The 13686-nt window shown below is 35.9% G+C and overlaps 2 protein-coding genes across 2 annotated transcripts; both read left to right on the top strand.

Annotated features, from left to right (window-relative positions):
- Positions 1 to 2275: 2275 nt before the first annotated feature.
- On the top strand, positions 2276 to 9253 carry LOC140774040 (uncharacterized). Its single transcript, XM_073116871.1, has 6 exons — positions 2276 to 2601; positions 2881 to 3025; positions 4178 to 4438; positions 5502 to 5583; positions 7315 to 7511; positions 8717 to 9253. Exons 1-6 carry the CDS (start codon positions 2360 to 2362, stop codon positions 9029 to 9031), a joined length of 1242 nt encoding a protein of 413 aa, XP_072972972.1. The 5' UTR covers positions 2276 to 2359; the 3' UTR covers positions 9032 to 9253.
- A 3661-nt stretch (positions 9254 to 12914) lies between these two features.
- Positions 12915 to 13601, top strand: LOC140774110 (uncharacterized). The gene has a single exon (XM_073116972.1). The coding sequence runs from the start codon at positions 12992 to 12994 to the stop codon at positions 13526 to 13528; it is 537 nt and encodes a 178-aa protein (XP_072973073.1). The 5' UTR covers positions 12915 to 12991; the 3' UTR covers positions 13529 to 13601.
- Positions 13602 to 13686: the final 85 nt, after the last annotated feature.

The following is a 13686-nucleotide window of genomic DNA, read 5'->3' on the forward strand; positions in this document are numbered from 1 at the left end:
CAAATTTGAGAATGTATAATAAGTCTTAGCTAAATCCGACCAACCTTCACAATTAACACCTTATTTTAAGTTATAACTTGATGCTAAGGCTAGCCACTATGCACCATTGATCTCGTCTTCCCCAGACAATATTACCTTCGCCTTTAGTTTTAAAAGAAAAGAAAACTAACGATTGCACATATATTAAAATAAGTCCGAGAGATTAAATAATATAGACAGAAGTTTAAAGAGAAACTTTGAGAGACTCTTCTTCTCATATGTGATAATTAACTCACCATTTGAATTCAGATACAAAGGAGACACCATTTTTAATGTTATCCCTTGGTTTCTTCTGGAGTATTTGACCAAAATAATAGGCTAGATGTTAAAAACTTATCTGCTAAAACTAAATACAAAAGGAAGGCTAGTTTTGATGGCCTCAAAAAAAAAGGCTTATTATATTACTTGATACTGAAAGCACTAAGAAACAACTATTTACTTTAAGCTAAACCATTGGATAGATTAACAATTTACATCAAGACTTGATGCGTAAACATTAACTATGTTGTTAGTATATATCAAGTCCTGGTTATAAATGGACTTAGGCTAATCTTGAAAACTAATCCTAGGCCTGCTTTAATTACCAAGAACATATATATCTTGACCAATATGTCTTACTGAAACTTCCATTACAGTGGATGGAGAAAAATTATACCAGTCGTGCTTCATAAATCATTTCAATCTTAGGCATTCTAGTAAGCTGAGTTCTTCTGCCTTCAATGTCAGCTACCCCACTGACATCCAGATCCAGTGCATGAAACTCCTGCCTATATTGGATCAACAAAGGGAACATATGAACATGAAGCAAGAGCTTCACATCTATTACAATGAGCATTATTTTGGATAAAAGTTTATCAATCTTTCAAATAATTTCTGAACAATAACCCTCAATAGTTGATGAATAATTTGCTCCTCCACCAATAATTCAATAGCATCCAAGCAATTCTAAGGATGCATTGACATCATACAGTCTAGTTGGATTTGTCTGGATCTTGCAGTGGATAAGTGTAGCTGACTAGTAGATTGGGTTGATTGCAATGTAACTTGAGAATAAATCCCAACCACACTTTAACCTTTTTCTTTTTATAATGACAATAACTTCACAAATAGAGAGTTGACTCCAAATATTTGATTATTAATAAATGCTGTTTATGTGTAAGGTTTCTATGTTTATAGGCTAACTAATACCTATTATTATACATCACATTTTTATTCTTGCCATATAGGAAATATACACAGCAATGATGTGGGAAAAGAAGATTAGCAATTTACTATAGTTTTCCAAACTATTTATCACTAGCTACTCCCACATTAGTAAATGACATAAATTACTTTCTGAGATAACCATTTACTTAGTAATATAAAAATAATTGCATTAAATTGATAGTAAATTACTAATGGAGAGAGGGAACAATTTACTTAAAAATACTACATAATATTTTATAAATAATTTAAAATTTATTTATTTTTATTATGGGCGTTATAACATATTAGTTTAAAACTCTTAACACCGTCTTACATTATTAATATCTATAATTAAATTAGATCCTAATTCGGATTCAGGTTGGATCCGATTCATTCGAACACATACATAATTTTTTTTCTTTATCATTCATAAGTCTGAAGGCTAGATATAGGTTGGACAAAGGGCCAACCCTCTCTAAATGCTGTCGAGACCTGTGCTCCAAGCCGTTGCGTTGCTAAATTGTTCTTTCAAGCTAACCGCACTATCGAGTCATCAACCGAATCGAGCTAAGCCAACAAACCACCAAATAATTTCTCCGTATTATTGTTTGAGGTTGGAGTTGAACTTATGACCACCTTAGTAAGGAGTAAGTTATCTACAAACTCTACTAGAATTGTTTGGTAATATATACCAATTCTTTAATCGTTGAAATATTTTTTATTTTTTGTTTGTTGATATCTATTTCTTTCGAGATTAATTTCACCGTTCATTCGGCGGTCAGTTTTCGACCACTAGTGCTTATTTTTTTTTTCTTCCCTTCTCTTTTAATTATGGCCGTTAAAATTCTTAACCTGTAATACGACGTGACTTGTCGACCATACTTGGCGTGCTCTGATAGGTAATATGCGATGCTCGAAGCACGAAATTCTTACATCAGGAGATGCAGACGACCCTGCCCCCGTCTCACTCTTTGTCTTGCTCCATGGGATGGAATGGCGAGTTAGAATGATAATTTATAGAAACGTCGAGGGCTTCTGTATAAATTTCCCTATCTCCATTGCCACAAGTACAAGAAACGAATCGCCCGGCTTCGTTCTCTCTCAGCTCCAACCGCTCTTCTCTCTGCTGCTTCCTATGACGAAACCCTATCTCCATCTCCCCCTCTGGGATTTGGCCGGAGGAACGGTAATCTCCAACGAATTCTGGCGGGTAAACGCCGGCGGCGGTTGGGCTACGGCCGTCGTCCTCGTCATCCTCCTCTCCTGGCATCTTCTCCGAAGCTTTTCGCGGTGGCGCGCCGCCAGAGTCGCCAGAGATTGGGCGGCCAAAGATATCTCGATCTCCCCGTCGTCCTCCCTCGTGAATTCTTCCTTAGGGTTTGATTCTTGACCTCTGCCGTGTTTGTCCAGTATCTTTGTTTAGTTTTCTTTGGTGAATTAGTGGCAAGTGGGGAAAGTTGGAGTTTTTGGTACTTTGGTAGCTTAGTATCGTCTGATGTAATCGTTCCTCAGCTCAACTACGTTGCATGACCTTTCATGGAGTATTGCAGGATTTATTTTAAGTGAAAGCTGTATGTTGTTTGATTGTTAGCCTTCTCTTATAATTTTTAATTGTTTCCTTAATGTTTGATTGGATTTATCTCTTTTATGAGGCAGGATAGCGAAAATAATATCTGATGCTGATCTGAGGGAGTTGATTAATGATTTGGATGGGAAGCTCGATGAGAAAGAGAGATGGGAAGATGTCATCAATAAGAAGAATCATCAGTTATCATATGGAGCGAGGTGCTGCAGGCTGAAGGTAATGTTACACTTAACTGATTCTCGTAGACTTTTGCTATGCGACATTATAAAGTTGTGCTATAATGTGATTCTAGTGTTTACGAGTCTGAATGTGCTGTTATTTGTAACGTAATACCAAAAATATTTTGAGAAAGATAGGTGATATTTATGCAGCCTTACACCGATTAGAGGCTGTTTCAAACATAACCATTTAGGTCCTAGGAGGTAAGTTTTACTGTCTCACCAAGTGATGCCCTCATTGAGGAGGTACTTCAGGTGATGAAAATAACTGATGTTTCTTCTTTTGATATTATCTTCTGTTAGGAGTCTCACTGTGCTTTCTAGAACCTTCTCATTCCATAATTTTTGAAGTTAATGAAAAAGGCTTTACCATGAAGTATCGGTTGATACCGATACATATTGATACCGGCTTTTGCCGATCCAAAACTGCCCAGTATCGGCCGTATCAATCCAATATTGATCACATTGTTAGATACATAATGGTTGTATCGGCTGTATCAGCTATAAATATATAATTTTACTTTTTTTTTTCTTTTATGTGGGCTATATGTACATCACGTCATAAGTTGCATTTAACCTAAATATAACTTGAGACATCATTATTGATGTCTTGACTTCTGAGTGCCACATTTTACATTTCCTTTCTATTTCTCTTTTTTCCTTTTTGGTGCTTTCTTTTTCTTCCTTTACTTTGCCCTTTTTTTGTTTTTTCTTTTAACACATCTACGCTCACCTCTGTTGCAAAGGTGGTTGTCAGCCTCATCTATAGGAGGCTTCCTACTATCTCTGTTGCAAATGTGGTGACGGTGATGAATACAAGTATTTATTGAATGCATATCAATTCGATATTATTCTTAGCATTTTTGACTCTTTTATTATGTTTATACTATCTTATATATTTTCTTATGTTTATATTCCTTAACTTCTGATATCTTTCTATGGTTTATATTATTTTTTAGAATTTAAGTAACTAAAAAATATTCCAAAACTGAAATGGCCGAAATGACCGATACTTTTGATATATATTTTTTCTCCGACGATCGATACCTATACTTAGAATATTGGGTTTTATTGGTATATTATACTGTGTTACGTTGGATATTGATAGTTTGTGAGATGCCCCTTACAGATGTGTATCCTTGTTTTTCAGGATGGTCTCCCCAAGTACCTTAGTGTTACAACATTTGAGGGATGCTCGACGGAGCTATTAAGAGACTTTTATATGGATAATGAGTACAGGACAGAGTGGGACAGTACAGTTATAAAGCATGAGCAATTGCAGTTTGATGAAGCCAGTGGAACAGAAATTGGGCGAACAATTAAAAAGTTTCCACTTCTGACACCAAGAGAGTACATATTGGCGTGGCGTGTCTGGGAAGGGAATGATAAAACCTATTATTGCTTTATCAAGGTAATGCCTCACTCTTGTCTTCTTGATAAAAAATGTGTTACCATATATCTCTACTACAAAATGATTTACTTCTTGTCCTTTTGAATATTTTATTAAGTCATCAGGACCTGTATTCAATTATTACTGCAGCTCTTCTTCTTATGATGTTGCTAATGAATTCCTCTTCACAGCATGAGTAAATATTCATATGCCTGATCTTGTAAATATGTACCAAATTGCTCTAAGTAGTTGATCATCTATGGACTTCAATGTAAAGGCTTTATGAGGTTCAGTGCATGTTTGTGTCTTACCTCCTGAAAACAAATACAAAGGTAGGAACATATAGGAGTGGAGCTTACATACAAATAATGGTCAACCCACATGCAACATCACATGAAGGGGTTTTCAAGCTATTTTTGAAGAAGTTGCTCATTTTTAAAATTTCTTTCCCAAATTTCTAACTCGTACAGTCAACCTGTTCCATGAAAATTGTAATTAGACTCTATTCCTATCAAGTAGTTGTCTAAGATTTAGGCCAGGTCCACCTTTTGCCATAAATTGTCTTGGCCACCAACAGAAAAAATTCAACATCAGCAGGAAATTACTTTGGAAAATCATGTTGTGCTCCAATAAACCATTTGAAGTCAAAGGTCTGATAGAAGTTACTGATAGGATTTTTATTTGACCAATTTGGTTCTTCTATTACCGATAGACTTGAAATTTTCTCCTTGGCAGATATATCAATATTAACATTTTTTATGTTCTATATGTTTGAAATTGCTGAAGTTGCCAGATGCCAAACTGCAATTTTTGGTGGTTTAGTACAAGCACTAGTAGCATTTAAAATTACAGTTTCCCGGGCCAAAATTCTACTCAAGACAAAGATAACCACATAGGTATTATTATATGGAGTTTCAAATGATAAGTGACCATAAGAAAGAGTATTAGATGCGATCATGTAAAGCTTTAAGAAAAGGATCATAGTGTCCTACAGTCGTGGTTGATAAGTTTTCTTATCTTGTAATATTGGCATTATGATTCACTTCCCTTCGAGATAATTTATTACTTCCTTCAATCCTTCTAGGACTGTGAACACTCTCTGGCGCCACTACAGAAGAAGTATGTTCGTGTAGGTTTTTTCAGATCTGGATGGTGCATCAGGAAAGGCAAGTGACAACGTACCAAAACTTATGATACATGTTAGTCAGTCATTATTTCTCTAGTTAAGAATAATTATTTATCTTCTTTATCATCACTAACAATTTACTTTTTGAGGACAAACAAGAATATTCTGGTATTTTGAACGATATCTAATAATTATTCTTATCATCGCTAACAATTTACTTTATTGACAACAAATTTTTTAACAATTAATTTTCTCTAATAATTATTTATGAACCTTATGCTCATACATAGTGTTTATTAACTCATTTTCTACTCCAAACTGTAAGCTTTTAGAGAATGATGATTTTTATATTTTATATTCCAACTCTTTCTCACTTTTGGGCTTGAGATATATTTGATAGACCTTATACTTGACTTAAATAGTGGAGCTTTTGTACTGAGAAGATAGGCATGGCAGAATCCGAATTCAGGAGAAATTGTTCTCGTACCATGTTAACTCGACAGTTTTCAATTGCTCTAAAAGCTTAACTTGTTGGAGGATGGCTTTTTTTTCTATATTTTTTTTTTCTAACCATGCTAAAGGAGAAGTCTTCTAGGGTGGCTACAAGATGAACAATTCGTTATGGATCATAATGTCGGCAACTAGTAGATAAATTAGAACAGATAAGACGAACAATCGTAATATTAGACAAAAATTAGGGGTAACACCTATAGAGGATAAATTGCGTGAGAATAGATTCAGTTGGTCTGGACTGACATGTCTAACGAAGGCCATGCAGTGTATCAAAATGTAGGAATGATTTAATTACATAGAAGTTCTCTTACGAGGGAAGGGAAGTCCAAAAATAGCATGGGGATAGTCAACCCCAAATAATTGAGGTTGAAGTCTTGGTTATTGTTGTATGATTGTAGTTGTAGCTATTGTCCTAAACATCAAATTACAAGGAAAAAGAATAACAAAAAAAAAATTACATTTCAAATGTGAAACTTGCATTATTTAGAAATTTGTGGCATAAGCCAATTTGAGAGCAAGGTGCTGTGCAACTTGACAGTGATAAGCTGAGTTATAGTTGCTTAGCTCGAATGTAAGATAATGCAACCTAGCAATATTATTGTATCAATTGTTATGGACTGCTTAGCTATTCGCAACCATATTTTGTGCAAATCAAATTCCACTTGACAATTATTTTATACTTTTATAACATCTTAAAGAGCATTTGTATGGAAAATGATCTGTCCGTGGACAGTTTACAAACAACTTACAAACAGGGATAATGTAGCAGCGTCTTAGAAGTCAGGGTGGATGGAGAGACAAACCACCACGGCTAGGATTATGCCATGTCTCCCAGTTCATAAAACATTTATGAAGTGTCCATAAGCATAGCATCACTTTTTTTGTATATGAAGTGCTATTACTTATCCAGTGAGCTTATTCTAGAGTAGATGCTATTTAGTGTCATGCTGGATCCTTGTTTCTTCATAAGAACAAGGATAGCATATTGTTACTGCTTTTATATTGTTTGACAAATGTTTAGATTTTGGATACTACTTTTACCGTGTAAATGAAAATGGATAATGTAACTTCAGCATAAAGGTGCTTAGCTAATTCCTTTCCCTTGTTATGACATATCTTTCTTTATTTATTATTTAGATCATAGAATTAGTTGTGCTTTCTCAATTGTCAATGCTATTCCTGTCTCTCAGATTAACTTTCTATTTGTAACATGTGCTGCTTCCTCTTTTCTCATGTTATTTGCTGATACCTTATGCAGTCCCCGGTAGGGATGCATCTGAGATCATCATGGTGCATCAAGAGGATAATGGCATGAACATAGAGATGGCAAAGCTGGCTTTTGCAAAAGGTATTTGGAGTTATGTATGTAAAATGAACAATGCACTGCGTGTATATTCTTCCCGTGGTCGCAATCGTTCGAAATCGATTCTTACTATGCGCAGGCTTATTCAAAAGGTTAGCACTCCTTTACACAGCTAAAGTGTGGAATTTCTTCCTATAATTAAGAGAATATAATATATTGTCATGGCCTGGCTTTTTCAAACATTCAAAATGGAAGATGACAAGATTGGAGGAGTTCCATATGTTGCTTACTTATATTTTGTCCACTTTTACTGCTTATCTGCATTGGTCAAAGTATTTTATTAATTCATGTCGAGAGATTCTTTTGGACCACATTGAAGAATCTAAACTCTAAAGCATGTTTCTCAAGGAACAAACTTTGACAACACTATATCTTTTCATCTTTTATCTGTCTATTATACCATATTAGCCTTTTGATTTTACATCATCCTCTTTTGAACCACCTCAAGATCATTTTAACTGGAATACTTGAGGACATGCAGGCATTCTTTTTTCTTTGTTTTGTTTAGGAAATTTTATATTTCTTATTTTGTTTCTTCTGTCAAGCGTCTTCTGCTCTGGCTACTCAGTCTCGCCTGCATCCTTTAATTCATCAGGAAGTCATGTGCTCATGTCAACTTAACATGGACATGTTTGTAGTCTCTAGCAGAGAATTTTCCGGGTAATTGAAGGATCCAGTACTTAATCACACTTTGGCATGCCATGTAGGGTGAATTTAGACACTCCTTTCAATTCATGTGATGTACTGCAACTCTTGATTCCTAGAAATTCTTACTAGTATCTTACCATGCCTGTTATCTAGCAGGCTCTAGAGCTTTTTACTAGATGAGTTATTCAGTGATCTTGTCTATCATTCTTGTCAAGTATGCATCCCTTCAGAGCACATGCCGAAATCAAATTGATTGGGTTCTTCAAGAAGCTTAGAAAATCTTGATTTCTGCTTGCTTAGCGGGAGATGCCATCCTTATGGCCCAGCCTGCTTCTTGCCAGAAAGAAGACTAGGTGGAACTTCTCTGTCCAAACCAGTTGCCAATTGGGTGGTATTAATATTATCCAGACAGGAGAAGTTTAACTATTCATAGAAGAAAACAATTACATGTGCAATTCAAATAAATATACGCTGCTATCACTTGTATTGACGCATCATTTGTAGAAGTTTAAATATCCAAAGAAGAAACAGTTACATCTGCAATTCAAATAATGCTATTACCTGTATTGATGCATAATTAGCAATGCAGAATCAAGAAAGTAACTGAGCTATTGTCAGTTTACTTCTTCTTCTTTTTTCCTTACATCAGGTTCCGGTGACAATTATGACTGGTGGGACAAATCAAGGATTACCAGAAGCCTCAGGTGGCAGTTCCATCATTAGGCAGTCTATGAGAGGTTCATCTGACAAGGAGGTAAAGACAAGGCCTTCAAAGAAATGGATAGCAAACGGGCTTCTTCTTCTTGGAGGCATTGTTTGTCTGTCCCGAGGTCGCTCGGCTCTTGGAACCCAGCTGGCAGTAGCATGCATCTTAAAGAAGCTTATGAGGCAAGGACCGGAATCAGGGCAAACAAAAGACACCCAACTTGGGCAGGTTAGACACAAAAGGAGAAATTATGGTTGATCTCAACTCTTCAATCCTCATCAACCAACTGAAGCCTTCAACTGTCATCAATCAACTGAAGTCTATCATTGACATGAATATAGTCAATTATGAAGCTCTCTAAGTTTTGCTAAATTTTATGTATCCTCACTGTTAATAACTTCGCCTTAGCATATGACCAGATAGTTGATCAATGGAAACTTTTGACAGAATATATATAATAGAAGAAACTTTGCCCGCCAATTCTGCTTCTTTTACTATTGGAATTGTTTGTGGTTGCACTTGCCGATTTTGATTTGTTATCTTTTACATATCAACAATATTTCTATTCCATAAGATTGTAATAACTATTTCCTAAACTTTGATAGTTTGATGTGGATGCTATTTGATTGAAACATTAATTTACCACTGAGAGCATGTCAGTGTATTAACTCTATGGACTTATCTGAAGCAACATAATGTATTTTATCTTTAAACCTCATAATTAGTATAATACTTCATTGCTGTTGAATGTGCTCGAAGAAGGGGCTGCTTTTTCTTACCCAAGCTGGAAGATGTTCCACCCACTGGAAGGCTGCTCAAGAAGGCCTATAAGGCAGAGCAGGAAGCCCAGGCAAAATAAGGTGCCCCTGTTCCCCATACCTAGTTGACTTATGCAAATATTCACTTCTTTTCAGGAAATATGGCTATATCAAGGTGGAGGATTGCCCGTCAATGGTGTCTAGTAGCAAGTGGATGGAGCTTGGCTTGCTCAACTGTAGTCTGGCTGGTCAGGTGCAGTCGACAATCTGGCTGTGCAAATGAATGGTTTTCTCACAATCATTCTTGAGCGTGATCCAGTTTCCATTGATTGGCAACAAGGAACTCTCGAGTCCTTGGATGGCCAAGTTTGAGTTCAGGCTCAGCAAGAAATTGGGGACATTTTGAGGAACGTTCCATTAGAAAGGACCTGCATGTGAATTTTGATCAGGTAAAGTTGCTGCTCTGATTTTGTTTGGATTGAAATCATTCTATGCTCTTTTATTCTATTGTATGCTGTCAATTAGGTGTGCACATACTTGTGTATCCACATGGTGCCTTTCCTTTATTAGTCATTAAATATGGCCCGTGAAATGTATATTTTCTATTGCATTCATAATTGTTCAATTCGGTGTCTGTGTTCAAGTAATATTTTAGGTGCGAACTTAAAATTATTATATCATAAACTCAGATAGCATATCATTAAGTACCAATGTACCATATGATTGCATAATGTAATATGTAAAGTAACTTCTACCTTGGTTTCTTATCAAATTGTTTATTTTATTCTGTTATACGAAACACATTGCTTTAGAATGTGTTTATTATGTTTCCTGTTGTTATATATTAATCTACTTTCCTTTTGACATGATTAAAGATGTAAGTAATATTTGAACATATTACCATTATGTATAAGGATACGGTAGAGGCCATTTTATTTTTGATCTTATTGATTGACAATTCTGGTTGACAACTTATCTCATAGAACCTATTAATCAATAGAATAATTATATTCATTCTATTGTACTTTATAAAAAATACAATATCTGTGCAGTGATCATATTCTCTTTAAAGATATTAATTGTGAAATTATATGTTTGTATCTGATATTTTACTAACTAATATTAATGTTTCCTATATTATTGGGTTTATGACAGAAGATTTACTATCAAATGGCAATGTGTCATATATTGTTAGAATAATCTGTCAAAACAAGAAGATTTTAAGCGAGTCCCTTCATGGCTATTGTACAATTGAGTTATACTATATATCTCTTTAGAATTCCGAAGCACTTTTAATGGCAACAAGTGCGTAAAACGTTTTTTAAAAGTTTTAAGATAAAGTTTGTAGTCCAAGTAGTCCAATTCTTATTTGTATCTTTGTGTGCGTGTGTGTACAAGTAGACATTTCTGAGTTCTAGGGCCACTAGTGCCTTGCTTCTCTACCTTTGTCTGAACAGTTTACTGTATGCCTTTTAATTGTTGAACGATTAGATAGCATGTACCATATACCTTTCTTTTGATCTAATTCGGTAGTTTAGGTTACAACGCACCAGTAGTTAGATAGTACCTAGATGTTGTTAGATTGGATGCATTCTGCATACTGATGCTAGTCGGATGATCTTGTGTTCTTTTTCCTCTGACATTTGTTGCATCACTGACCTCGATGCCTTTATATCTTGTTGTTCTCAACCAGTTAACCTGATACCATTAGTTGAAAAAACATGCTCACAGTTCATGTGTGATTGGATACTGAAAAACCACAAAATAAAATTAAATAATCACAATACAATCAGGCAGAAGGAGAAAACAAGACGCAGAGAACACCAAAAGATCAAGTATTAACTCTTATGATTTGTCTTCTTTAGAAACTTTATCTAAATGTTCTTCTTTGCAGATATGCTGTCTTTATTTATTCTGTTAACATTCTTGAAGAGAATCACTTGGTCACTTGATCAATATTTTTATGCTGCTCCCCTTTCTGACATAGAAACCTGACTATTATTTTTCTTTATAGGTGACAAAGCATGCGGAAGGTTGCAGCACAATTTCTATATTGTCACCTTGATTTATTATTCTTGGCAAATTTAATTGGTAATTATCAAGTGTTATGGGTTAGATGGTATGTGTTAACTATTCAATGCTTTATTACTGTCAGCTGTTAGCCGTAGAATGTCTAAAATGTTAACAGAACTTGTTTAACTCCTTTTCTCTAGTTACAATTAAGTTGTTCTTATGTATTGCTCATCGATTTTTTTTTTTTAAAAACCTCTTGTGTAGCGTCTCTTTTCTTTTTCGTGGGAGAGATTTGTGAGGGTTGCCATTATCTATCTCTGTTCTTATTTCATAAATGATTACTAATTCTTATAAATGATTATAAATCGCTCAGTGCCAGTCTAAAGCCTTCTTTTCTTCTTTCCTCCTTTCACTAAACCTTTTTCTTCAACTAATGCCCTTCAGTGAAAGAAATTATAAAAGCTTCCATCAATATTGTCTTCTAATTCACCGACAGCTTTAACAACCTTCTGTCAATTCTATTTTGCTCTTGGAAAGAAGCTCGCAGAACCTTTTGAGGAAGTCGTCATCAGAGGAGGCCATGAACAGAGGGTGGGAAATGTTTAGTAGCAGGCTTAGGGTTAAAATGAAGAGATGAGGAATAGCAGGGCAACTGGGTTGCAGAAGATAAAAGAGAAAATTCAGATTTTTAGTAGTTTACACCAGGGGATCAAATATGTAAAAAAAAAAAAAAAAAAAAAAAATTAAAAGTCAAGTAAATAAATAGTGCATATAAAAATGGGCAATAGTTTAGTAGTCCTTATGTAATTATCTTATAAATAAATAAAATTTGAGGGTGTTAGCGAAAATAAATTGAGTTTAATGAAGCGCTTTATCACAAATGACTTGTAAACGTATTTTTTATTATAAGAAACCACTTCTTTAATTCATTTTTTCTAACTAAACATCAAAAGTAGATCCTTCTTTATTCGCAATCTGAGCTAAGCTTAATAAGATTTTTTGACCAAACTACTGTTATAGAAAAGTTTCTTTTTAACCAAACCACTATACCATTCAAATTTATTACAGTACTGCTACAGCTTTTACAAGCTCAGCGCCACGTGGAAGATGGTGAATTTTGTATACCTTTTCTTATTTTCACGTATGTATATATATATATTGTTTGTATGAGAAATCGATTTACTTTAAATAAAAACCATTGTCTGATAAAGCGATTCACTTTATATATAAATTATTGTCTGAGACAGCGATAGAGACAATAATCTTTTATTATATTAGCAAATTAATAAATCTATTACGAATTATTATCTCTAATGGTGATTTTGTACGTGGCTGAGCTAATAAATATGTTCTCTTGTAGGTTGGCCAAAGACTCTCTAAAAGGATAAACTCCTCCAGTAAAGTTCCGGTTTTAATTCTACACACGCTTACAGGTTACTATAGAAGAATGGCGATAGCTTCCTTCCCCCGAATCCTACCCAAACTCCTACCTCCGCCACCTCTCGCCGCCGCCTCCCGGCCTTCCGTCTCGACCAACCGCCGCATTGCAATCCACGCGCCATCGCCTCCTCCCCTTCGTCTCCTCTCCCGCCGCCGACTTCCCCTCTTCCGCGCCCAGGAGAACGGCGGCGCATCCGAAACCCTAGAAGAGGAGGAGAAGCAGGAGGAAGATACGGATTCGGGAAAGCAGGAAGAATCGAAGGAGGAGGAGTCCACCGCCGCCACTGCAGTGGCAACGGAGCTGAGGGAGATGATGAAGGCGAGGAAGGAGAAGGAGAAGGAAGGGGATGCGTTCTTGGGCGGGGTGGCGGAGGAGGTACGTGAGATCGAGTGGCCGGCCTTCGGGAAGGTCGTCGGCACCACTGGCGTTGTCCTCGCCGTCATCGCCGGGTCCACCGTTGCTCTTCTCACCGTCAACGCCGTACTCGCCGAGATATCCGACCAGGTCTTCGCCGGCAAGGGCATCCAAGATTTCTTCGGATAATGATAGATTCTATTTCCCCCCCTTTTTTACTGGTCCACACAATTTTCTCCTTAATCTCGATTCTCTTTCTCTTCGTAATCTTGTTAATGATTTTTTCTTTTCCTTTTGGTATTTGCATTTGAGATCGGTAATTCGTTTGCTTACCAACTTCCCAAGTA

Source organism: Typha angustifolia, chromosome 13 (genome assembly GCF_048772165.1).
Source record: "Typha angustifolia cultivar Huaian chromosome 13, ASM4877216v1, whole genome shotgun sequence".
Taxonomy (NCBI): Eukaryota; Viridiplantae; Streptophyta; class Magnoliopsida; order Poales; family Typhaceae; genus Typha; species Typha angustifolia.